General features: G+C 36.3%; 1 protein-coding gene across 3 annotated transcripts in view; it reads left to right on the top strand.

Annotated features, from left to right (window-relative positions):
* Nucleotides 1-26,631, top strand: part of NIPBL (NIPBL cohesin loading factor) — a 219,487-nt gene that overhangs the window by 66,404 nt on the left and 126,452 nt on the right. For all 3 annotated transcript variants that reach the window (XM_053592103.1, XM_053592093.1, XM_053592111.1), the window contains exon 2: nucleotides 25,169-25,311. In XM_053592103.1, the coding sequence (XP_053448078.1) occupies nucleotides 25,248-25,311 (64 nt within the window). In that variant the 5' untranslated portion in view covers nucleotides 25,169-25,247. The remainder of the gene's footprint in view (nucleotides 1-25,168; nucleotides 25,312-26,631) is intronic.

Below are 26,631 nucleotides of genomic sequence, written 5' to 3'. Positions count from 1 at the left end.
ATATGGAACCACAGATGTCTGGTTCATGAATAGTCAAAGCAATCCTGAGCAAAAATCAAAGCTGAGAGTATAACGTTACCTGACTTCAAAAGCTATTATAACCTAAAGAGCATGATACTGGTTTAGTAACAGACACATATACCAATAGGATAGGAACCCATATATAATAAATCTGTGCATTTATAACCAACTGTCTTCAACGAAGTTGCCAAGAACATAGAGTCGGGGAAAAGATAGTCTTTTCAATAAATGTTGCTGAGCAGACTAATAGAATGCAGAAGAGTGAAACTACACTACAATCTCTCACCATACACAAAAGCCAAAATGGGTTGAAGACTTGAATCTAAGACCCTAAACCAGTGGTTCTCAACCTGTGGGTCGCAACCAATGAAAATACGTCCTGCATATCAGATATTTACATCGCAGTTCATAACAGTAGCAAAATTACAGTTATGAAGTAGCAACAAAAATAATTTTATGGTTGGGGGTCACCACAACATGAGGAACTGTATTAAAGAGGCACGGCATTAGGAAGGTTGAGAACCACTGCCAGAGGAAAGCATTGAGGAAACACTGTAGGACATTGGTCTAGGCAAATATTTCTTGTGTAAGACCTCAAAAGCACAAGAAACAAAAGCCAAAACTGACAAATGGGATCATGTCAACAACTAAAAAGTTTCTTTACAGCAAAGGAAACAATCAACAAAGTGAACAGACAGTTCACAGATGGGAGAAAATATTTACAAACTATTCATCTTAGAAGGGCTCAATAATCAGAACAGATAAGGAGTTCAAACAATGCAATAGCAAAAAATAAATAACCCGATTAAAAAGTGGGGAAAATATCTGAATAGACATTTCTCAAGAAGACATACAAATGACCAACAACTATGTGAAAAATGCTTAACATCACTAGTTGTCAGAGAAATGCAAATCAAAATCATAATCTCATATCACCTCACCCCAGTTAAAATAGCTTTTATTAAAAGAAAGGCAATAACAGATGCTGTTGAGGATGTGGAGAAGGGGAACTCTTGTACCCTGTTGGCAAACACGTAGATTTAGTACATACACTATGGAAAACAGTATGGAGTTTCCTCAAAAAAACGAAAAATGGTGCTTCCATATGATTCACCAATTCCACTATTATGTTTTTCAAAAGAAATAAAATCAATATGTCAAAGTGATACCTGCACTCATGTTTGTTGTAGCACTGTTTACAAGAGCCAAAATATGGAATAAAGCTGATAGCTCATCAGTGGATGAATAGATAAAGAAAATATGGTGTGTACATAAATACATGGAAAACATGTATGTGGAATGTTACTCAGCCGTAAAAATGAACTAAATCCTGTAGTTTGCACCAACATAGGTGGAACTGAAGACCATTATGTTAAGTGAAATAATCCAGGCACAGAAAGAAAAATATTGCATGTTCTAACCCATATGCAGGAGCTAACAAAAGTGTATCTCATGAAGGTAGAACAGTGTTTTTCAACCTTTTTCATCTCACAGCACACTTTAACCTCTACAGTTAAATTATGTTGATTAGAAAAAGAGTGAAAAACAGAATGTACTTACTGTGCTTTGAACTTCTTTCAAAAATAGTTTAATTAATGATCTTTAAAATTTTGTGGCATGCCTAAGATCCTTTCATGGCACATCAATTTGCCACAGCACATAGCTGAAAATCACTGGGATAGAAAGTAGATAGGATGTTACCGGAGAGCAGGAAGTGGAAGATGAAGGAGAAATAAAAAGGATATAAATCTATGTGTTACCACTTAACTATACACTTAGAAATGGTAAAGATGGTAGATTATATTTGTCTATTTTATCTCAATAAAAAAGGAAATAGACTATAATAGAAAAAATTAACAAAAGAGTTGGTTCTTTTAAAAGTGTAATAAAATTGAAAAGACTAATCAAAAACTAGAGAAGATACAAATGACCAGTATCAAAAATGAAAGAGCATGTTGCTATGGATGCTATAATATTCAAAATAATAAGAATAATTAGGATGATCTTACTCAAACTCTTTAAAAATAGAGGAAGAAAGAACAACAGAAAGCAGGAAAACAAGAAAAGAACTCGAGAAAGGTGGCTCAGGAGGTGGAGCAAGACGGTGGCCGAGTAACAGCTACCCTGCAACTGGGCATGGTGAGTCTGGTGAGATAAGACTCCTGGCTTTTCTGGCTGGTGGGATCTGCCTATAATCATCCCTTTGAGGATACAGGGAGTCAGCAAGGGACTTCTGGACCCCAAGAGGAGGACAAAAACAGTGGAAAATTGGCAAGTGGCTGAGAGTGTTCATTCGACCTAATCCTGCTGGCAGCCGTAAGTACAAGCAGCAGTAAGACAGCAAACCAGAAAGGCCTTACCTGTGAACGTTTCGGTGTTTTTGGACTTGGCACTCAGATGAACTTCCTTGGGGAGAGCTTGAGGAGGAGTGTGGAGAACTTTGGTCATTGCCTAGGGCCCCAGACTGAGCCGCTGAGCCGGCCGGAGCTAATAGTGTTCTGCTATGGGCTGCAGGGAGCCATTGTGAGAGAACTGCCCTGGCAAGCTCCGCCCTCAGGATCGCAGAGCAAGGATTGGCGGGAGCTAGTAACCTAGTGATTGAGCAGCCTAAAGGCAAGAACTGAGCTGCCATACAGCCTTAACCCTCAGGGGCAGAGTGAGACTGGTTTTGGCACACTGGAGCCTCGGGCTATTGCCCTGGGTAGAGTGCCATGGCGTCACAGCTCATAGCAACCTCAAACTCATGGGCCTGGTGCCGCCCAGACCTCTATAAGAACAGAGCCACGACCCCCAACCCATGCCCGCTGGGCCTCCGCATGCCCTGACCAGGAACTGTGGGAGCCTCGCAACCCTGTGTCCTCCCTCCTGTACCCTCCCTGCCTCTACACTGGCCTGCTCGTCTGGCCAGGGACTCTGGTAACCGCATGCCCTCCAGAGCCCTCTGTGCCTCTGCGCAGAGCCCTTCTCCAGGCCAGAGACTGCTGGAGCCTTGGGCTCTCTGTGCCAAAGTCACTGGGTGCCAGGAACTCCCAGAACCGTGCATACCACCTCCCGCCCTGTTGCTGGATCCGGGTGTGTCACACTCCGGAGCTGTTTCCACAACCAAAATTCCCTGGCTGGGGCAGCCCCAGAGGAACTACACAGGGTCACTCCCTACAAAGATCCATCAACAATAGAGTGATCCTGCTGGGGTCTAATCTTGGAGAGACACCTCCCCAACTCTGAGGACAGCCAGAGGCAATGGTGAAAAACAATCATGAGGCGAAATCAACAGGAAAACTCTGGCAATATGAATAATCAGAGTAGATCAACTCCCCCAAGGATCAATGGGGCAGACACAGCACAAGATCCCATGCACAAACAAATAGCTGAGATGTTAGAAATCGAATTCAGAATCTGGATAGCAAATAAAATCGAATTAGAATTCTAAGCAGTAACCCAAAAGATATCTCAAGAATTAAACGAATTCAAAGACCAAATGACCAAAGATTTTGACGCATTGAGACAATAAGTTGCAGCCCTCAAAGATCTGAGAAACACAGTAGAATCCCTCAGTAACAGACTGGAGCAAGCGGAAGAAAGGATTTCTGACATTGAAGACAAAGCTTTCGAATGCTCCCAAACTCTCAAAGAGGAAGAGAAATGGAGGGCAAAAACAGATCACTCTCTCAGAGAGCTCTGGGATAATTCAAATAAAACCAATATTTGTGTTATAGGGATCCCCGAAAGCGACGAAGTGGCTTCACAAGGCACAGAGTCTCTTCTCCAAGAGATTCGGAAATTCAGATAGCAGACAGTGTCAGAACTCCCATCACAACTCAACCCAAATAAGATATCCCCCAGATACATCACAATCAATTTCACTAAAGTTAATATGAAGGAGAAAATTCTGAAAGCAGCCAGAGGAAAGAAAAGCATCACCTACAAGGGCAAGAACATTAGAATAACTGCAGATCTCTCTGCTGAAACTTTTCAAGCTAGAAGAGGATGGGATGGTCATCGACTTTTAATCTCCTAAAACAAAATAACTTTCAACCCAGGATTCTGTACCCAGCTAAACTGAGTTTCATTTATGATGGAGAAATTAAATACTTCAACGACATTCACATGTTGAAGAAATTTGCCATAACTAAACCAGCTCTCCAGGATATTCTCAGACGTATCCTCCATAAAGACCAGCATAACCCTCCACCACAAAAGTAAACCCACCCAGAAAATTTTGATCAAATTCCAACTTCCACAGTCGCAAAAGGATTAAAAATGTCCACTAGACTCTCGAAAGACTTAGCAATATTCTCAATTAATGTGAATGGTTTAAATTGTCCTCTAAAGAGGCACAGGTTGGCAGACTGGATACAAAAACTCAAGCCGATATCTGCTGCATACAAGAATCGCATCTTACATTAAAAGACAAATACAGACTCAAGGTGAAGGGATGGTCATCTATACTCCAGGCAAATGGAAAGCAGAAAAAAGCAGGCATTGCAATCCTATTCACAGACGCAATAGGCTTTAAACCAAAATAAAGAAGGATAAGGATGGACACTTCATATTTGTTAAAGGTAATACTCAGTATGATGAGATTTCAATTATTAATGGTTATGCACCCAATTTATAAGAGAAACTCTAACAGACACAAGCGACTTGATTTCCTCCAGTTCCATAGTAGTTGGAGATTTTAACACCCCTTTAGCAGTGCTGGATAGATCCTCCAAAAAGAAGCTAGGCAACGAAATTTTAGATTTAAACTTAATCATTCAACATCTGGACTTAACAGACATCTACAGAACATTTCATCCCAGTAAAACTGAATACTCATTCTTCTCATCAGCCCACGGAACATACTCCAAAATCGACCACATCCTAGGCCACAAATCTAACCTCAGCAAATTTTAAAAAATAGAAATTATTCCTTATATCTTCTCAGACCATCATGGAATAAAAGTTGAACTTGGGCAACGCCTGTGGCTCAGTTGGTAAGGCGCCAGCCCCATATACCGAGGGTGGCGGGTTCAAACCCGGCCCCGGCCAAACTGCAACCAAAAAATAGCCGGGCGTTGTGGCGGGCACCTGTAGTCCCAGCTACTTGGGAGGCTGAGGCAAGAGAATCGCTTAAGCCCAGGAGTTGGAGGTTGCTGTGAGCTGTGTGAGGCCACGGCACTCTACGGAGGGCCATAAAGTGAAACTCTGTCTCTACAAAAAAAAAAAAAAAAAAAAAAAAGCTTAACAAAAAGTTGAACCCAATAACAACAGGAACCTGCATACCCATACAAAAACATGGAAGCTGAACAACCTTCTGGTGAAGGATAGATGGGTCATAGACGAGATTAAGGAGGAAATCACCAAATTTTTGGAACAAAACAATCATGACACGAACTACCAGAACCTCTGGGATACTGCAAAGGCAGTCCTAAAAGGGAAATTTATAGCACTGGAAGCCTTCCTCAAGAAAACGGAAAGAGAGGAAGTTAATAACTTAATGTGACATCTCAAGCAACTGGAGAAGGAAGAACACTGCAACCCCAAACCCAGCAGAAGAAATGAAATAACCAAAATCAGAGCAGAATTAAATGAAATTGAAAACAAAAGAATTATACAACAGATCAATGAATCCAGAAGTTGGTTTTTTGAAAAGATCAATAAAATAGATAAACCTTTGGCCAACCTAACCAGGAAAAACAGAGTGAAATCTCTAATTTTATCAGAAATGATAACGATGAAATAACAGCAGACCCCTCAGAAATTCAAAAAATCCTTAACGAATACTACAAGAAACTCTACTCTCACAAATATGAAAATCGAAAGAAATTGACCAATACCTGGAAGTACACCACCTACCAAGACTTAGCCAGAATGAAGTGGAAATGTTGAACAGGCCTATATTAAGTTCTGAAATAGCATCAACTATACAAAATCTCCCTAAAAGGAAAAGCCCAGGACCAGATGGATTTACGTCAGAATTCTACCAAACTTTTAAAGAAGAACTAGTACCTATATTACTAAACCTCTTCCAAAATATAGTAAAAGAAGGAATATTATCCAACACATTCTACTAAGCAAACATCACCTTGATGCCCAAACTAGGGAAAGACCCAACAAGAAAAGAAAATTATAGACCAATATGACTAATGAATATTGATGCTATAATACTCAATAAGATCCTAACAAACAGAATCCAACAACACATCAAAAAAATTATACACCACGACCAAGTGGGATTTATCCCAGGGTCTCAAGGCTGGATCAATATACATAAATCTATAAATGTAATTCAGCACATAAACAAACTAAAAAATAAGGACCATATGATTCTTTCAATTGATGCTGAAAAAGCTTTTGATAATATCCAGCATCCCTTCATGATCAGAACACTTAAGAAAATTGGTATAGAAGGGACATTTCTTAAACTAATAGAGGCCATCTACAGCAAAGCCACAGCCAATACCATATTAAATGGAATTAAATTGAAATCATTTCCACTTAGCTCAGGAACCAGGCAAGGTTGCCCATTGTCTCCATTGCTCTTTAACATTGTAATGGAAGTTTTAGCCATTGCAATTAGGGAAGAAAAGGGGATCAAGGGTATTCACATAGGGTCAGAAGAGATCAAACTTTCACTCTTCGCAGATGATATAATTGTATGTCTGGAAAACACTAGGGATTCTACTACAAAACTTTTAGAAGTGATCAAGGAATACAGCAATGACTCAGGCTACAAAATCAACACCCATAAGTCTGTAGCCTTTATATATGCCAAGAACAACCAAGCCGAAAAAACAGTCAAGGACTCTATTCCTGTCACAGTAGTACCAAAGAAGATGAAATATTTGGGAGTATACGTAACAAAGGATGTGAAAGATCTCTACAAAGAGAACTATGAAACTCTAAGAAAAGAAATAGCTGAAGATGTTAACAAATGGAAAAACATACCATGTTCATGGCTGGGAAGAATCAACATTGTTAAAATGTCTATACTACCCAAAGCAATATACAATTTTAATGCAATTCCTATTAAAGCTCCATTGTCATATTTTAAAGATCTTGAAAAAATAATACTTTGTTTTTATATGGAATCAGAAGAAACCTCGAATAGCCAAAATATTACTCAGCAATAAAAACACAGCAGGAGGAATCACACTACCAGACCTGAGACTGTACTATACATCGATGGTGATCAAAACAGCATGGTATTGGCACAAAAACAGAGAAGTAGATGTCTGGAACAGAATAGAGAACCAAGAGATGAATCCAGCTACTTACCATTATTTGATCTTTGACAAGCCAATTAAAAACATTCAGTGGGGAAAAGATTCCCTATTTAACAAATGGTGCTGGTTGAACTGGCTGGCAACCTTTAGAAGATTGAAACTGGACCCACACCTTTCACCATAAACTAAGATAGACTCTCACTGGATAAAAGATTTAAACTTAAGACATGAAACTATAAAAATACTTGAAGAAAGTGCAGGGAAAACTTGAAGGAATTGGCCTGGGTGAATATTTTATGAGGAGGACTCCCCAGGCAATTGAAGCAGTATCAAAAATACACTACTGGGACCTGATCAAACTTAAAAGCTTCTGAACAGCGAAGAACATAGTAAGTAAAGCAAGCAGACAGCCCTCAGAATGGGAGAAAATATTTGCAGGTTATACCTCCAATAAAGGTCTAATAACCAGAATCCACAGAGAACTCAAAAGTATTAGCAAGAAAAGAACACGTGATCCCATCTCAGGGTGGGCAAGGGACTTGAAGAGAAACTTCTCTAAAGAAGACAGATGCATGATCTACAGACAGTGAAAGAAAGCTCATCATCCTTAATCATCAGAGAAATGCAAATCAAAACTACTTTGAGATATCACCTAACCCCAGGAAGAGTAGCCCACATAACAAAATCCCAAAACCGGAGATGTCAGCGTGGATGTGAAGAGAGGGCACACTTCTGCACTGCTGGTGGGAATGCACACTAATATGTTCCTTCTGGAAGGATGTTTGGAGAATACTTAGAGACCTAAAATTAGACCTGCCATTCTATCCTGTAATTCCTTTACTAGGTTTATACCCAGAAGACCAAAAATCACAATATAACAAAGACATCTGTACCAGAATGTTTATTGCAGCCCAATGCATAATTGCTAAGTCATGGAAGAAGCCCAAGTGCCCATCAAGACACGAATGGACTAGCAAATTGTGGTACATGTATACCATGGAATATTATGCAGCCTTAAAGAAAGATGGAGACGTTACCTCTTTCATGTTTACATGAATGGAGCTGGAACGTATTCTTGTTAGCAAAGTATCTCAGGAATGGAATAAAAAGTATCCAACGTACTGAGCCCTACTATGAAGCTAAATTATAGGTTTCACATGAAGGCTGTAACCCAACTATAGCACAAGACTATGAGGAAAGGGCCAAGGAAGGGGAAGGGAGGGGGAAGGTTAGGGTGGAGGGAGGGTTATGGGTGGGGTCACACCTATGGTGCATCTTAGAATGGTTACAGGTGAAACTTACTAAAGGCAGGATACAATTGTCTGCATACAGTAACTAAGAAAATGCCATGAAGGCTACGTTGAGTAGTTTGATGAGAATATTTCAGATTGTATATGAAACCAGCACATTGTACCCCTTGATTGCACTAATGTACACAGCTATGATTTAACAATAAAAAAACAAAAAGAGGGGAAAAAAAAGAAAATAAAGCTGGTTCATTGCCTGTAGCTCAGCGGCTAGGGTGCCAGCCACATACACTGGAGTTGGCAGGTTAGAACCCAGCCAGGGCCTGCCAAACAACAATGACAACTATAACCAAAAAACAGCCAGGTGTTGTGGTGGGCACCTGTAGTCCCAGGTGCTTGGGAGACTGAGGCAAGAGAATCACTTAAGCCCAAGAGGTTGAGGCTGTGATGCCACAGCCCTCTACCCAGGGCAACGGCTTGAGACTCTGTGTGGAAAAAAAAAAAAATCTCATGAAAGCTAAGAAACTAGATCTTTGAGAAAGTCTATAAAATTGATAATCCAGACTGTTCAGGAGAAAAAGAATCCTCAAATTACTAATATCATGAACGAATGATGTGACATTATTGAGTATGGATAGTAAGGAAATATATATACTTTATGCTATAAATTTTACAGCTTCGAGAAAATAGACAAACTCCTTGAAAAACACAAAGACATTAAGTACAAATAAATAGCTTGAATGGCTGTATATCTAAGAAATTGAATTTGTAATTAAAAACTTTTCCACAAAGAAAATTCAGGGCCCAGATGGCTTCATTGATGAATTTTCTGGACATTTAAGGAAGAAATAATACTACTTTTAAACAAACTTGTCCAGAAAATTGAATAGAAGGAACTCATTTCATGAGGACCAATATCATGCTTTTACCAAAATCAAAGACATTAAAAGAAAAGAGCTGATAAGGACCAATATGTCTCATGAATATAGATGAAAACCTTTCAAAATATTAGCTAATTTAGTGCAGCAGTATATAAAAAGTACAGTACGTTACTACTAAGTGAGATTTATTCCTGGAAGTTTAACATTTCAAAATCAAGCTATGTAACTTACCATGCTGACAAACTAAAACAGAAAAAAAAAACACATGTAATTATCTCACTAGATGTAGGAAAACATTTGACAGGATCCAAATTCATAAGATGTGTTACCAAAGTAGAAATAGGTGACAATTTCCTCAACCTGATAAAAGGAAATCTACAAAAACCTAACATTAAACTTAATGGTGAAAAGCAAATTGCTTTTCCTTAAAAGTTAGAAACAAAAACAATTGTTTGCTCATCCCTTGTGTTTAACATTGTGAAGATTCTGGCCAGTGTAAGAAAAACAAGTATAAAAGCATTGATAGTGGAAAAGCACAAAACTGAAAGGAGTTTAGGAATACAAGAGTAAAACCATCTTAATTTATAGACATGCTCATCTGTGTAGAAAATCCAATAGATAATACAGTTAGTTGTACCTCAGTATCCACCAGAGGTTAGATCCGGCACCTCCCAGCCCCTCTACAGATTCAAAATCTATGGATGCTCAAGTCTCTTATATAAAATGGCATAGTATTTGCATATAACATGTGCACATCTCCCAGTGTTTTTTCAGTCATTTCTAGATTAGTTATACCTGATACAGTAAGAGTGCTATGTTACTATACTGTACTTGTATTATCTTTTATTGTTATTATCTTTAATTTTATTTTCTCCAATATTTTTTCAATTCATGTTTGAATCCATGGAATAGAAGACCTACTATATGATAGCAATGAACAATTGGAAATAAATTTTCTAAGTACAATATATCATCAGCAAAGAGGAATAATTTGACTTCCTCTTTCCCCATCCTGCTCCTGCCTGATTGCATTGGCTAGGAATTCGGCCTTATGTTGAATAGTAATGGCAGTAGTGGACATCCTTGTCTGGTTCCAGATAGATAAATAGAAATGCTTTCAGTTTTTCCTCCATTCAGTGTGATTTTGGCCGTGGGTTTGTCATAGATGGCTTCTGTCAGTTTAAGAAATGTCCCATATATGTCTATTTTCTTAAGTGTTCTTAACAAAAAAAGACAGAATTTTGTCACATCCTTTTAATGTGTCTACTTAGAGGATTATATGATCTTGGTTTGTGTGATGAATTACATTTATGGTTTTGCTTATGTTGAACCAGCCCGGCATCCCACCAGGTTGAAGCCCACCTACTCATGATGTATTTTTTTTATATGTAGCTGAATTCTAATTACTAGGATTTTATTGAGTATTTTGCACCAAAATTCATTAATGATACTGGTCTGCAGTTGTTTTTCTGGGGAGAGGCCTTTCCTGGTTTAGGTTTCAAAGGGATATTTGCTTTGTAGGAGTTAAATGTCTATACTACCCAAAGTAATCTACAGATATAGTGCAATCCCCATTAAAAACCAACATCATACCTTGAAGAATCTTGAAAAAATAGTTTTACGTTTTGTATAGAACCAGAGAAAAACCTGAGAAGCTAACACAATTCAACAAAGTAAGAACAAATTTGGAAGCATCACATTATCAGACTTCAGATTATTATACAAGCATATAGTGATCAAAACAGCATGTTATTAACATAAAACAGAGAGATAGACAAATGGAAAGCATGGAGAACTTAGAGGTGAAACCAGTCCCATATCACCAACTGATCTTTGTAAAGAGAGTCTTCAATGAACTCAGTGGACCTTCCATTTGATTCTGCATTCCCAGCACTAGATATCAACCCCAAAGAAAAAAAAAGTCATTTTACCATAAGGATATATGCACTTGAATATTTATAGCAGCCCAGTTTACAGTTGCAAAGATGGGTAAAGCCAAGTGCCCTTCAACACGTGAATAGATAATAAACTGTGGGGTGTGTTTGTGTGTATGTGCATGTGTACACATACCATGGAATACTATTTTGTCATAAAAAAGATTTTGTATCTTTCGTTGCAACTTGGATGGATTTGGAGAACACTCCTGTATAAAGTATGATAAGAATGGAAAGACAGGTATCACATGTACTCAATACTAATTTGAAACTTGTAGATTAACTACAGTGAGCCCACATGAAGGAAAAACTCATTTGAATCTAAGAAAGGGGGAGGGCAAAAGTGGAGTCAGAGGTTCCTTCTCAATGGGAACGTGGGTGTACAGCACTATTCCTGTGTGAGGCACATAGCTACAACTTAGACTTTGCCTTACAGATGTAAGTAATGTTGCCTAATTGTGTGTACATTCATATTAATTGAACATTTTAAAAATAAATATTCGACCACATAAAGACCAAGAAAAATTAAATATTTGGCCTAGTAAGAAATCTTCCTGAACCCCAGTTTCCTCATTTTGTAAAATGCTAATAACCCACAGGGTACTTGTGACAACAAAATAATGCATGAAACAATACCTTTAATAAATTTTTTCAATTATAATACCATAAAAAAATGAAGTACTTAGTCATGAGTCTGACAAAAGTTGTGAAAGTACTATAGACTGAAAACTTAGAAAACATTGCTTAGATGAATTTAAGAAAGTCTAAATAAGTGGAGAGTTATGCACCATTGCACCAATTGTGGGTCAGAAGACTTAATATTGTTAATATGTCAGTTTTAGTCAAGTTGACATATACAATAGATCCTTTATAGTTGACCATCTCCTTAAGTTGACCTAATTTTCTTAGATAGGCCAGACATGCACCACATGTATGTATCAGTACAGTCAGCCTAATTCCTTATGTTGACCACCTACATATATTGACCAGTTTGTTAAAGTCCTTCGGATGATCAATTTCCAGAGGTTCTGCAGATTGAAAGTTATAACTATTATATCTCAGCAATTTTCTAGGAATTGATGAGGTGATTCTAAAATCCATATGTAACTATAAAAAAACCTAGAACCAGAAAAAGAGACAGGGGACAAATTTGTATCAATAGTACCCAATTGCAAAATTTTTTATATAAAGTGACAGTAATTAAAACAGCGTAATATTAAATAAAGAGTCAAGAAATAGACCTACTTGCATATGAAAACTATTGTTTTACAACAGTGCAAAAGCAATTCAGTGTAGAAAGCATAATCTTCTCATCCAATCTGATATGTATATCTAGAAAAAGCTTATTCCATACCACACATTGCATACAAAAATTAAAATGGTTTGTAGGCGTAAATGAAAACATAAGACTTCTAGAAAAATAGAAAATCTTTGCAAGTTTGTTAGGAAAAAAATTGTTAGATACAACACTAAAAGAACAGTCCACAAAAGAACAAAAAAATTGGGATTTTGTTAAGATTAAAAACTTATGCTCGGGCGGTGTCTGTGGCTCAAAGGAGTAGGGCACTGGCCCCATATACCGGAGGTGGCAGGTTCAAACCCAGCCCCGGCCAAAAAAACTGCAAAGAAGAAAAAAAAAAAACTTATGCTCTTCAAAAGACAGTTAGAGAATGAAAACACAAGCAAAAGACTGGGTAAAGATGTTTGTAAAGCATATATCTTATACAGGACTTTTATTCAAAGCATATGAATGGTGCTCTCAAAAAGTAATAATAAGATTGCCAACCTCTGCTCTAGATCTGCACATATTGAACATAAAAGCAGAGATGTCAGGTACTTGGGTGTGTGAATCTGGTATACAGGGCGGAAGTGAGTAAAAATATACATTTGGAGTTACTAGTATAGAAATGTTATTTTAAAATCAGGAGCCTGAATGAGATCAAAAGAGTGAGGACAGGAAGATGGAAAGGACCAAGAAGAGGATTTAGGAGTAGCCTGGGTAGTCAGAAAAAAAAAAGTAGGAAAATATATTGTTCTGGAAGGCAAAAATCACCTGTGTTGAACATTAAGTCAGATCATACGAGGTCCAAGGTTTGTCCATTGAGTCTAGCAATTTTAGTGCCATAACTAAAATTAATTCTTAGGGCAACACATACGGTGGAATGATGAGAATAAAAACACACTTGGTGTGATTCAAGAGGAAGTAGGAAAAGAATTAGAGATGAATATAGAAAACTGAAGGAATGTTATTATGAAAGGAAACCGAAAAATGAAGCAATCGTTGGAGGGAGATCTAGGGGACAAGATAAGGTTTTCTGTTTTGAATAGGTGGAGAATAGGTGGAGTTATCAGCAAATAGATGTTTTATGCTGACTGGAATGATTCAGGAGAGAGAAGAGTTGCTGGAATGGTATCTTTGAATGGGTTAGAGCAGAATAGAGATTAGTATGCAGATTATGAATAAGTAATCCATGATTTTTGGAATATCTTCTATGTCTACCCTTTCACAATTTTTCAATTACTTTAATTAATGATTTTGCCTATTTAATTGGAAGAATTTCCTAAAATATTTGAAACATATTGCATATTATCATACTAGGTTATCTTGAAGAATTGTTTGTAGGAACTATGTCACATATGAGGATCAAAAATTAAAATAGCCAGGATTTCTTGAAAAGATTCTTAGGGCAGACAAATTCCAGATGGCTAACAGAACCAAGATTGCTGATAAAACTATTACATACTTTTGTAATATGATATATATGTAGAAGTTGTAACCATGTTTTTATTATGTTTCATATGCATCCAAACAAAAAGATTCCCTGTGTATGTCTTTCAACAAAAAAATTACACACTTCAGGATCTGTTACTTTCTAGTAGTGTAGAATACTCAATTCAAAAGGATCTGGCCAACCTTTGATGTACTAATAAAAAGCTGAATTTAAAAGTTTCCCATTACATTAATTGAAAGTGTGCCCTCTTGTGGACTACTCAGTAATTTTCACTTAAAAGCGTTTTCTATTAGTATTTCAGACTAAATTGTATATCGTAACATATGTTTTGATCAGAGGTTGTGACCTGGATCCTAATGTTGTAGTTTTTTTTTTGCAGTTTTTGGCTGGGGCTGGGCTAGAACCCGCCACCTCTGGCATATGGGGCTGGCACCCTACTCCTTTGAGCCACAGGTGCCGCCCATGTTACAGTTTTTTAAAACATAAATCTTATTTAGAAATAAACGAAATAGTCATCATTTTATTTCTTATTTAGAAATAAACTAGTCATCATTTTTGTATTTCTGATACCATTGTATACGAAACGGTCTCATAGTATAAGACACAGTTTCAACCTATATAAGGGACTTGGAGGCAGGCAATTCTTTTGCAGTATAAAAGATGGTAAATAAAATTTACTTTGGTTTGTGTGGAATGGACTAGGAACCCACATAACTCAATAGCAGCACTTGGAAAGTTCCTCTATGGCCTATTAAAAAATATATATTAAAATATATATATATATATATATAGGCCATGGAGGAACTTTCCAAGTGCTGCTATGAGTTATGTGGGTTCCTAGTCCATTCCACACAAATCAGTTCCTCCATGGCCTATTAAAAAAAAATATATGTGTGTATATATATATATATAGTCTGGCACCTCTGGCTCAGTGGGTAGGGCACTGGCCCTATATACCGAGGGTGGCAGGTTCAAACCCAGCCCTGGCCAAACTGCAACAAAAAAAATAGCTGCATGTTGTGGTGGGCGCTTGTAGTCCCAGCTACTCAGGAGGCTGAGGCAAGAGAATCACCTAAGCCCTGGAATTGGAGGTTGCTGTGGGCTGAGACGCTACAGCACTCTACCGAGGGCGATAAAGTGAGACTGTTTTTTTTTTTTTGAGACTTCAGTCTCAAAAAAAAAAAAAAAAATATATATATATATATATAAATATATATTTTTTTTTTTTTTGAGACTTGAGTCTCACTTTGTCACCCTCAGTAGAGTGTGGTAGCATCACAGCTCACAGCAACCTCAAACTCTTGGGCTTAAGCGATTCTCTTGCCTCAGCCTCCCGAGTAGCTGAGACTACAGGTGCCCATCACAATACCTGACTTTTTTTTTTTTTTTTTTTTAAAGAGACGAGGTCTCGCTGGTTCAGGCTGATCTGGAATTCATGAGCTCAGGCAATTCACTCGCCTCAGCCTCCCAGAGTGCTAGGATTACAGGTGTGAGCCACTGCGCCCTGCCAGCTAAAAATGTTTTAAATAATCAAATTTCCAAGGCCCAGGACTATTTTTTTCCTAATGTAGTTTCTATTTTTGCATATGTTGGTATGATGAGACTTCATGTAACTAATCAGTAGGCCTCTGCAAATTAGTTTAGCTGTATAACCAGCTGTAACTATGTAAAGTGATATGAAGTTTTATTAAAGTCAGTTCATAAGAATATATATAAGAAGTTTTATTAATCATTTTACATCTCAATAAACATACAAATATTCTATAAATTGCTTTTTAGAGATACTAAGTCTCTACCTGATTTGCTTACTGATAACTTTTCTTTCACTACATAATAGTATTCAATAATGTAAATATATCCTTTTGTTATATATTATAAATGTTATGATATAGCCACATTATTGGCACGTACACTGTTGATATCCAGCATAGCAGCTGCAGGGATCTCAGGGTTCTACTAGTGAAGCAAGTGTCCCAAGAAAGCTTTAGAGCTTTATTTTATTTTTTATTTTAATTATTTACTGGAGATAATTTAGAACTTTAGAAAAACAGAAAAGTTTTAAGGATGTGATAATTTTCACAGTGCCCATGATTGGGAACTATTTGATTTAGAGCTAGGGTTTAGGGAGGATCTTTTCAAAATGTCTTAAACAGAATGTGAAAAATCTGTTCTTGAATAGCAGGCAGGAAAAAAGGAGTCTGAAGGTAGTTTGACTAAGGCAAAAGGATTCTGCCAGAGAGGTGCCACTCTTAAGGAATCACTGTGACCTATTTAAAATAGTAAGTAGTACAACATAGATTTATTTATTTACTTAATCTGTATAGTTATTGAGGATTTATATCCCACCTGTTTCCCAAAAGAATTTGAGGTGGTTTATAATGTTAAATTTAATATAAACTAGGATGCTAAAATATACTAGTTTTAAACTTACGCTACTGCCACCAAAAAAAATATTACCGAAGAAGGAGGGTGTTGATTAGCCAAGTATTCCATATATATGTTTAGATTTTTTTTCAAAACAATGTTATAATCATACAAAATGACAACATAGTATGAAGAATAAAGAATATTAGAAATGCAAACATTTGTATTCTAGTGTCGTTTAGGTCAATTACTAGCTCTGAACCCTTCAACACTTAGCTTTTCTAAAAAGAACTTTCAGTTTTGTTTTTGTTTTTTTTTTACTTTTTATTGGCTTATTTTTCTGTCATAGCAGTGCAGATGATGCTCAGTTTTATGCCTCTCAGATATTCATGAAAATAAAAGATTTAGTTAGAAATACCTAAGTTCAGTCACATTCTAACTCTGCTTTGTGCCATCTATTTAAGCTGTAGACAAAGTATTTAGACTCTGAGACTTAACTTTTTCATTTGTGAAATAGAGACAATCCCTATAACCCTCTGATACTAGTATGATTAAGGAAGGATATGTGTCAATGTCTGACATAAAAGAAGTGCTAAAAAAAATTCCCCTTCAGTATTACTTTGTCTCTTGTCTATCTCATCTATTATTATAATTTTTAACCCTCCTTAGATTACTTCCATAGCTATAGCTGTAGTTCTGACTACTTTTGTCAGATCCTCAGTTTCCAACTTCCATCTTTAGACATCTCTAACTAGATGTTACGTTGACATTTAGTCTGAACAGAGTCCAAAATCAGACCGTCATTACATGTTGTGCTACAGTATTCTAACAGAACTGCCTCCATTCTCTCTCTACCCCTCCATCTTCCTTATTACGTTCATCTTAACTGAAAACTTAACTTTGCTTATATCAAGGATATGGGGGAAAATATCAACATTATATTATAAACTCTCTTACAGGCTCCAATTTGCCTTTCTTGTTATATGCTCTGAGCAAAGAATTTTTGAATGCACTCTGCATATTCTATTAGTTTTTAGCACCTAGCATAGTGCCTTCAAACAGGTTTCGTAGATAATTATTTAAATATGCCGGAGAAGTCTATGCACATGTAGCAGCCACTATTAGAAGACTTGCTTTTTTATCTTTGGTTTTCTGAAACATAAAGTAACATGCTAGTAGTAATAAAAGTCTAAGAAGTACAGATATAAATTATACAAAAACAGGAATTCCCCCAAATATCAAAATGCTTCCTAATCCTAATCATTGTTAAAGGTTTAATAACATCTTTTAAAGATTTTTTTTCATATCTATGCTATTATTTGCATAAAAATGTATTTTAGACAAAAATTAGCTTGTATTATGCACATTGGTATTTTTAGCTGGCAATATATTTTTGATACCTTTTTATGAATTATAATACCATTGCTATTGTTTATTTTAAATAAATTTAATGCATATTTTTAGAGAAACTAAAATGTACAGTAGTCATGGTAAAATGGTTTGGGCTTTAATTCAGTGATTCTTCCCCTTTTCTTACTATGTAATATGCACTCCCTTTACAACATATGCATGCCCAAGTCAAATTTCAAAGGACAGGTTATGTTTACATATTGTTGACCATTGTACTTAGTTTTCCTATCATAGTGCTTGATGTGACATTAAACAAATATTATTTGGATGCATCATCATAAAGGCATAAATACTATGGAAAAGTAGTGTGTTGTATTGGGTACCGTTTATATGTATCTCAAGGGGTAATTATGGTGTTAAGTGAACTATTGATCTAGTTTAGTACAGCATTTCGAGCTATTAACTATTAAGTATAGTAAGAGGAAAATGCTTTAATTAGGTTAAAGAAAAGATGACAGATTTTTCTGGAGAATAACACGAAGTGGAGTTTAAAGTTTTTTTATTAAATTACTAAGACAGATTTAATAGTTGCTGTGGGGAAAGTCATCAAATTGATATCTTACATTTATCTCATATTTAGCTCATCATTTCCTTATTCAGAAATAGAAGAAATAAAGAATTTGTGCTTGGTAAGATTTATTTATTAAAATGTCACTGTGTTTAGCCAGGCTTTGTGGTGGGTGCCTATAGTCCCAGCTACTTGGGAGGCTGAGGCAAGAAGATTGTGTGTTGCTGAGCTATGGCACATGCCATGGCACTCTGCTGAGGGTGACGAACTAAGACTCTGCCTCAAAAAAAGGTCATTATCCTAATTTTGTGGAGAAAAATTATGAACTTAACATAAAAAGTGCCAGGATGTTTACTTATGTATACTACTATGATCTTTTATCCCAAACTGTTTTATTATTATTATTTTTTAAAAGGATTTAGTTTTAATTTAATTTTATTATGTTAGAGACAATGTCTCACTCAGTCACCCAGACTGGAGTACAGTGGTCATGCTCATAAACTGACTGCAGCAACACAATCATAACTCACTGTGGCCTCAAATTCCTGGGCTCAAGAGACCCTCTCACCTAGCCTCCCAAGTAGTAGTTAGGACTACAGGTATGTGCCATCATGCCTGGCTAATTTTTAAACTTTTTTTGTAGAGATTAGGGTCTGGCTATCTTTCCCAGGCTGTTATCACATTCCTGGGCTCAAGCAATCCTCCTACATCAGCCTTCTAATGCACTGGCATTATAGGCATGAGCCATCAGGCCTTGCCCCTGAACTGAGTTTTTTCATTTTCTTTTTTCTTTGAGACAGAGTCTCACTCAGCCTCTCTAGGGTAGAGTGCATGGCATCATAGCTCACAGCAACCTCAAACTCCTGGGCTCAAGTGATTCTCTTGCTTCACTCTCCTGACTAGCTGGGACTACAGGCGCCCATCACAATGACTGGCTATTTTTAGAGATGGAGTGTCACTCTTGCTCAGGCTCATCTCAGACTCTTGAGCTCAAGCAACCTGCCTTCCTCAGCCTCCCAGAGTGCTTGGGATTACAGGTGTGAGCCACCGTGCCCAGCAAAACAGATTTTTTTCAAATTGAATTTTGCTTACTGTTCTACTAGTTCAGATCAATAAGAAAAGTATTTGACATGCCATAAAATGTGCATCATATACTAAATGTAGTCATAAAGTAAGGAATCTAACCCCATAAAGCCATAGTCATCTTTCTTTAGAGTCACATAGCATAGTATAGACAATAGCATTCATTTAAATTTGCTGTCTCAGTAAACTTGCAAAATACATAATAGAAAAAAGAATGAGACAGATTTGCACATATGAAAGTTTGAGACAAAGCAAAATACTGAAAAGTATGTAATAGTAGTTCACGTTTAATGAATACTTACTACATGCTCAGCAGTTCTAAGTACTTTACACGTATTAACTCATTTCATCCTCACAACAAAATTAAAAGTAATGATTACGTATCTTAAAGGTAAGGAAGCCAAGGTACAGAGATTAAGTACATTGTCCAAGGTTACATAGTAAGTGGAGGAGCTTGGATTCTAATAATACCTTGTGATCTTTTTCTTCCTTGGCTAGATATTGCGACTATATTGATTGCACTACATGATTGATTTTTTTGTTTGTTTGTTTGAGACAGAGCCTCTCTCTGTTGGCCAGGTTAGAGTGTCATGGCATCAGCTCAGCTCACAGCAACTTCAAACTTTTGGGCTCAAGAGCTCTTGCCTCAGCCTCCCAAGTAGCTGGGACTGCAGGGGCCTGCCACAATGCTAATTTTTCTATTTTTAGTAAAGCCAGGGTCTTGGTCTTACTCTGGATGGTCTCAAACTCCTGAGCTCAAGGGATCCTCCAGCCTGGGCCTTGTAGAGTGCTAGGATTATAGTTGTGAGCCACAGCACCCAGCTGTACATCATGATTTTTAATTGGCACATGTTAATCTTTCACAAATGTAACATCATTTGTTATGGTATTAAACTAATGGTACTGGTATACATTCTAGCTGTTACGTGAAATGTTCACATGCCAGACAGGCTGTGTTTGACTCCTGCTGTGTGACTTTAGACAGATTACTTACCTATCTGCACATCAGATTGTTCATCAAATAAAAACAGAATATTAGTACTTCAGTGTCATGAGAATTAAATGAAAGTACATTAAAGTGTTTGTAACCATTTTTATACATAGTAGACAGTAAAATCCTTTCTCCCATTTTTTTCACTACTAAAATGCAGTAAAATGTTGCAGCAGTATCTATTTCCATACATTTTTTGAGCATGTGTATGATCATCTCTTTAAGATAAAGGCAAAGTTGTTGAGACAAGATTATACACACTTTTTAAGACTTTGACTTAAAAAAAGTATAAAGTGGCCTTTCAGAAAAATTTATCTATCATTAGATTATGAGAGTGCCTTTTATTCCAAATTCATCCAATTTTAATATTACTATATCTTCTACCAATACTGTTTTGTTTGCATGAGGAAGTCATAAATTTTGTAGTGAAATTAAGTGAACAAAGAACTAAGGTCTTTAAAATTTTTGATGAGTGCTTAGAAATTCCCTTCAGACTCATTATAAAGGGCTAAATTGAGAATTTACTATAATATCTTTCCCTAATTAAGCATTCTTTTAATTAAACCTCAAGCCATACTTAATTAGCTTATAAATTATTTCCTACTCAGTATATTTTGTTTAATTTAGTTCTTAGTATCATATTTCAATGGTTAGATTTTTCTTTCTATTGCTGGTATTTATTTCTGCTACCTTATGATTTAAGTAATTGTAGATGGGCAATATCAAGACTATAAACTATGATTTGTAATACTATGGTAAAGTATATATTAGAATGTCAAATAATAATTTATAATAATGTTGCAGAAGTACGGATTATTTGTTTCGAAGGGATTCTTTTACCTAATTCCTCCTGTTTCCCCTTATCTTTTAGTACCATTGTTAGCTCTCTAGAATATTTACTATATACCAAATAGTATGTCAAGTGATTTATTTGTGTTATTTTGTTCTCATCACCACTTACAAAGTGGGCTGCTTTTTTCATTTTTTCTTATCTTCAAATCAGCATTTTTCAAAGTATGCTTTGCCTGGTGACCCACAATTCAAAAGACATTTTACCTAGATTTAACAAGCACCATGCAGTGTACCCTTATATTTCTTTCTGTTCCCTCTATCCCTTCCAGTGTTGATCTCAACCTACTAAACTTATTTTACAATCTACTAATTGGTCACCATTCGTAGATTTTTTTTTTTTTTTTTTTTTGCAGTTTTTGGCCAGGGCTGGGTTTGAACCCACCACCTCTGGTATATAGGGCTGGCGCCCTACTCCTTTGAGCCACAGTCGCCGCCCCATTCATAGATTGTAAAGCTCTGCCTTAAGTGACAGTTCTATAACATTCATTAAAATCTTTACCATTTGGTTGCCATTTCTGGATGCATTTCAGCTTCGGTTTCAAAAAATAAAAAACAATGTATTTTCACAGAGCCAGGCAGACTAAACATTATCTAATTGAGAGCCAAAAATGCCATTATCTAGTTAGGGGTGTGTTGTACTCACTTTTAGAATTCTAGGAATACTATTTCTTGAGGGACTGTGGTCACCTTTCAATATAAAGTAGCAGCATCTCTACAGATTACTCATTTATTAAAGGCTATGACTTTGGCTAAAATTCTAAGTTCATTTCTATCAAATTTCTCTGCTGTACTTCAAAATCTTGGATTCTAATGGAATTAGGTGTAGCGACAAGGTACAAATGTATTTGTCAGTAATCATCTATCAACATTTAATTAAATGTGTTAAACCAAACAAGTATTTTCACACACATACATCCCACTATAATCCCAGTTTTTAGTTGATATCTGGTATTCAGATGCCTTGTTACACGACTGAGAATATACAGTCTTGTGGCTAGGTGTAGTAATCTTATATATAGTTCATATGTGGCAACTAAATATGTAAGCCATTTTTACACTGAAAATTCTAAGCTAGTGTTAGCTTTTCATGTTCCTTATGTGGGACTTGGAGAAATCAAATAAAGTCCAGTAGCCCACAGGAGAACCCTCCATCTAGTATATACCCTGTTTCCCCGAAAATAAGACAGTGTCTCATTTTAAGGTGTGCTCCCAAAGATGCGCTAAGTCTTATGTTCAGGGAACGTCTTATCTTTCCTGTAAGTAGGTCTTATTTTCGGAGGATGTCTTACTTTGGGGAAAACAGGGTATATTAGCCTTTATAGGTTCTTATCCTCTAAATTAGCGGTTCTCAACCTGTGGGTTGCAACCCCTTTGTAACAATGAAAATAAATCTTGTACATCAGATATTTACATTACAATTCATAACAGTAGCAAAATTACAGTTATGAAGTAGCAATGAAAATAATTTTATGGTTGGGGTCACCACAACATGAGGAACTGTATTAAAGGGTCGTGGCATTAGGAAGGTTGAGAGCCACTGCTCTAGATAATTAAACACAGTCACCTTTTAATTTGTTTGAATGTGGCAATGTACTTGTATGACAATGAGTCGTACGCAATATATGAATAACCAGGTATTTTTGTGATGCTCTATTAATAATTTGCATTCAATAATTTCTTTCCATTATAATACTGTGCATAAGTTGGAACTTACAAACTTATGAAAAATTGGTTGTGTTTTGGTGACCTCCATTAGGTCATTTAAAATTCCAACTGATTTTAAGTGCTTGATGTGACTGCTAAATATGCAGGGTGTTTTAAATTTCTCTAGTGAAGAAAGAAATGTTAAGAATCAAATTAATAATTTCAAAGAGTAAAGCATTCAGTGCAGCAAAAGAATAAACACAAGATAGCCAATAGTAATTATATCTTTCCTACACTATTTCCTTTCAGTGGGCTTCTGCTAGTAAGTTTTATGTCTATCATTCATCCAAGAAAAGTAATGTTTTTTCCCTTAGGTGGCTTTTAGTAAAGGATGTACATATAAGGGTCATTAAGCTGTAAAAAAAAAAAAAAAATAGAGGAAATGATTACCAAGAAGACAGGATAGTCACTATCTCTAGAAAGAACTGGGATACTAGCCTTCTGAATGGTGGTTTTATGGATAATTTCTTTATAACTGTTAAACTATACATATGTGCTTTATGTGTCTTTTTCCATATGTCTTATATGTCTTTGTTAATAAAATATGTTTAGAGACAAATTTATTAATTTTAAATACCTGTATAGCTCTACTAAAAAAAAATACACATTTGCAAAGTTGCATTAAGGTGTATGAATAAAGGCAGTCATTAATGTTCTGCATATATTATTTGACTATTTTGAAGTTTACAACTCAAAATACTAATAGGGCTCTCTTAAAAGTAATGACCAGAAAAAAACTCAAAAAGATAAATGTTTAAATGATTTAAATTGGAAATTACAACACAGTTTTCTGTTTAGCATTTTGACTTAGTTGATGTAGAATACCGTGATTTCATAAAAGCTTATCTTTAATGTATACATTATTAAAATGTTATCTACTTCAAATAAGGCACACACGGGTGCCATTAAAGGAAAGATTAAGTGTTCTATAAGCCATAAGTTGAAACTAGGATCAGAAAAATTTGGGGACAGGGTATTCAGCAAATCAGCAAATATACAGAATGTCTTTGTGTGTGTGTGTATGTATATGTATATGTATATGTATGTATAGAGAGAGCATATTACCTCATGATAAATAAGAGAATTTATTTAATTTTCTTTTCTTTTTTGTTTTTTTTTTTTGGAGACCAAGTCTCATTTTGTCAGCCTCAGTAGAGTGCTGTAGCATCATAGCTCACAGCAACCTCCAGCTCTTGAACTTAGGCAATTCTCTTGCCTCAGCCTCCTGAGTAGCTGGGACTACAGGCACCCACCACAATGCCCAGCTATTTTTTATCGCAGTTTGGCCAGGGCAGGTTCGAACCTACCACCCTCAGTATATGGGGCAGCACCCTACTCACTGAGCCACAGGCGCTGCCCTATTTAATTTTCTTTTTGAGTTGATTAATTGGCTTAAATTAATTTGTATGGGAGCAATAAAAATGTTAACACATGGCTTTCTCTGCCCTTTATGTGGTTATGTATTGATTCTATGATTGATTATTATAAGAGGCATCCAATGATAATTTGAAAGACAAGGTACATATGTAAACATAAAGTGATTATAGAAGAATGAAAGATGTTACAAAGGATTATATAATTTTTTACCAAAAGAATATTGGACAGTAAATGTGGTAAGTTCAGAATAGATTATGTTAAGATGTTTTTTAGGTGCATTTGACTTGCCCTGGATTGTAAAGAATTACAGGATTTGGACTTAAAGTAGGGATGGGCTTCCTAGGTAGGGAGAATGTATTAAATAGGAAATAAGACTGGAAAACACAAGGTGGATGTGTTTGGAGAGGATGGCCTATGTAGAATGAATGATTAGAGACATAGTTAGAAAGGCAAGTTGAAGCTGTATTATGAAATTAAAATTTTAATGCACTTGTTATGTAGAAACAAATTATAGTGGTTATCAAGATTGATCAAATATTTCTATCTAGCAGTATAGACTAGTGGTTAAGAAGCTACTTTGGAACCAGATTGCTTGAATTATAATCCTTGCTCCACTAGTTACTTTAAGCTCTCTATAAATTAATTTCCTCATTAGCAAAATGCAGAAAACAACAGTATCTAGGTTGTTATGAGGACCAGATGAGTTAATGTGTTCATTGCACTTTGCAATCCTTAATATATGGTATGGTACATGAATAAAGACTAAATTTTATTTTTATAGTAATTAATCATTTTTCTAGTGGTAATATACTTGGCATATTTCTACAAATAATTGTCTGGTTTTTTTGTGTTGCAGTGTTTGGGAAATGGGAAGTAATGACAGCTGGCACCTGAACTAAGTACTTTTATAGGCAACACCATTCCAGAACTTCAGGATGAATGGGGATATGCCCCATGTCCCCATCACTACTCTTGCGGGGATTGCTAGTCTCACAGACCGTAAGTTTGGTTAATTTATCAAATTTAAGGTGTGCTATGGGTTAACAATGATTTTCAGAGAAACTATTAGAAAAATTTTCTGTAATATAAATAACATTTTTTGAGATTTTCGTTTTGAATGACAAACACTGTTTGCTTTGATTTATTGGCATACATGTGGAACTAATAAAATTAGTGTTGCCAGATAATCATAGGTAAGACCTTAATTTCTGTTTCTTCCTACCGATCCAGTAAGAAATAGGAAGTGTTTGATAAGAGGTCTTACATGGTTAACTGTTGAGTCCATACTGAACCTCAGAGTCAAAGCATTCTATGATAGACATACTTTTATCTGACAATGTGAATGTTACATTTTTTGCATCATTATTATTATTATTGCTCAGTATTTCGTTGTAGCAATCGTCTGATTTCTTTTCCAAATGTATTTATCTTCATTCATTCTTTATGAGGTTTTTGTTTCTAGTCCTTATCGTTAAACATTTTTTATTGTTATTAAATTTTAATCTTCTTTAATTTTGTGAAGGCAAAAAGTAGAAACCAAATAAACACATGTAAGAGGTCTTACATGATAAAGGGGTAAACACAAAGTAAAGACTAAAGAAGATGACAGAAAACATTACGAAAAATCAAAACTGAAGAAGTATGTCTGTGTATAGGAACTAATATAGGTCCTTAGAAAAGCTTTTATAAAAATACTACAACTACCCTTCAAAGAAAAAAAAAATTAATAGCCCAATTTATCTAACTTCTTAGTGATATTTATTTTGAATGTCATGTTTGGTAATCTTTTGGAGTTCGTCATAGATTTCAGCAGCCTGTTTTATTCCGAACATAAGAAATTTAAAGGCTCGGCACCTATAGCTCAGCAGCTAGGGTGCCAGCCATATACATACACCGAGCTGGTGGGTTCGAACCCAGCCTGCCAAACAACAATGACAACTACAACCAAAAAAAAAAAAAAACAGAGGGCAGCGCCTGTGGCTCAGTTGGTAAGGCGCTGGCCCCATATACCGAGGGTGGCGGGTTCAAACCCGGCCCCAGCCAAACTGCAACCAAAAAATAGCCGGGCGTTGTGGCGGGTGCCTGTAGTCCCAGCTACTTGGGAGGCTGAGGCAAGAGAATCGCTTAAGCCCAGGAGTTGGAGGTTGCTGTGAGCTGTGTGAGGCCACAGCACTCTACCAAGGGCCATAAAATGAGACTCTGTCTCTACAAAAAAAAAAAAACAGAAAGAGAGACAGAGCCAGGCATTGTGACGGGCACCTGTGGTCCCAGCCACTTACTTGGGAGGCTGAGGCAAGAGACTCACTTGAGCCCAAGAGT

Source organism: Nycticebus coucang, chromosome 1 (genome assembly GCF_027406575.1).
Source record: "Nycticebus coucang isolate mNycCou1 chromosome 1, mNycCou1.pri, whole genome shotgun sequence".
NCBI lineage: Eukaryota > Metazoa > Chordata > Mammalia > Primates > Lorisidae > Nycticebus > Nycticebus coucang.
This window is presented reverse-complemented; position numbering and strand designations above follow the sequence as displayed.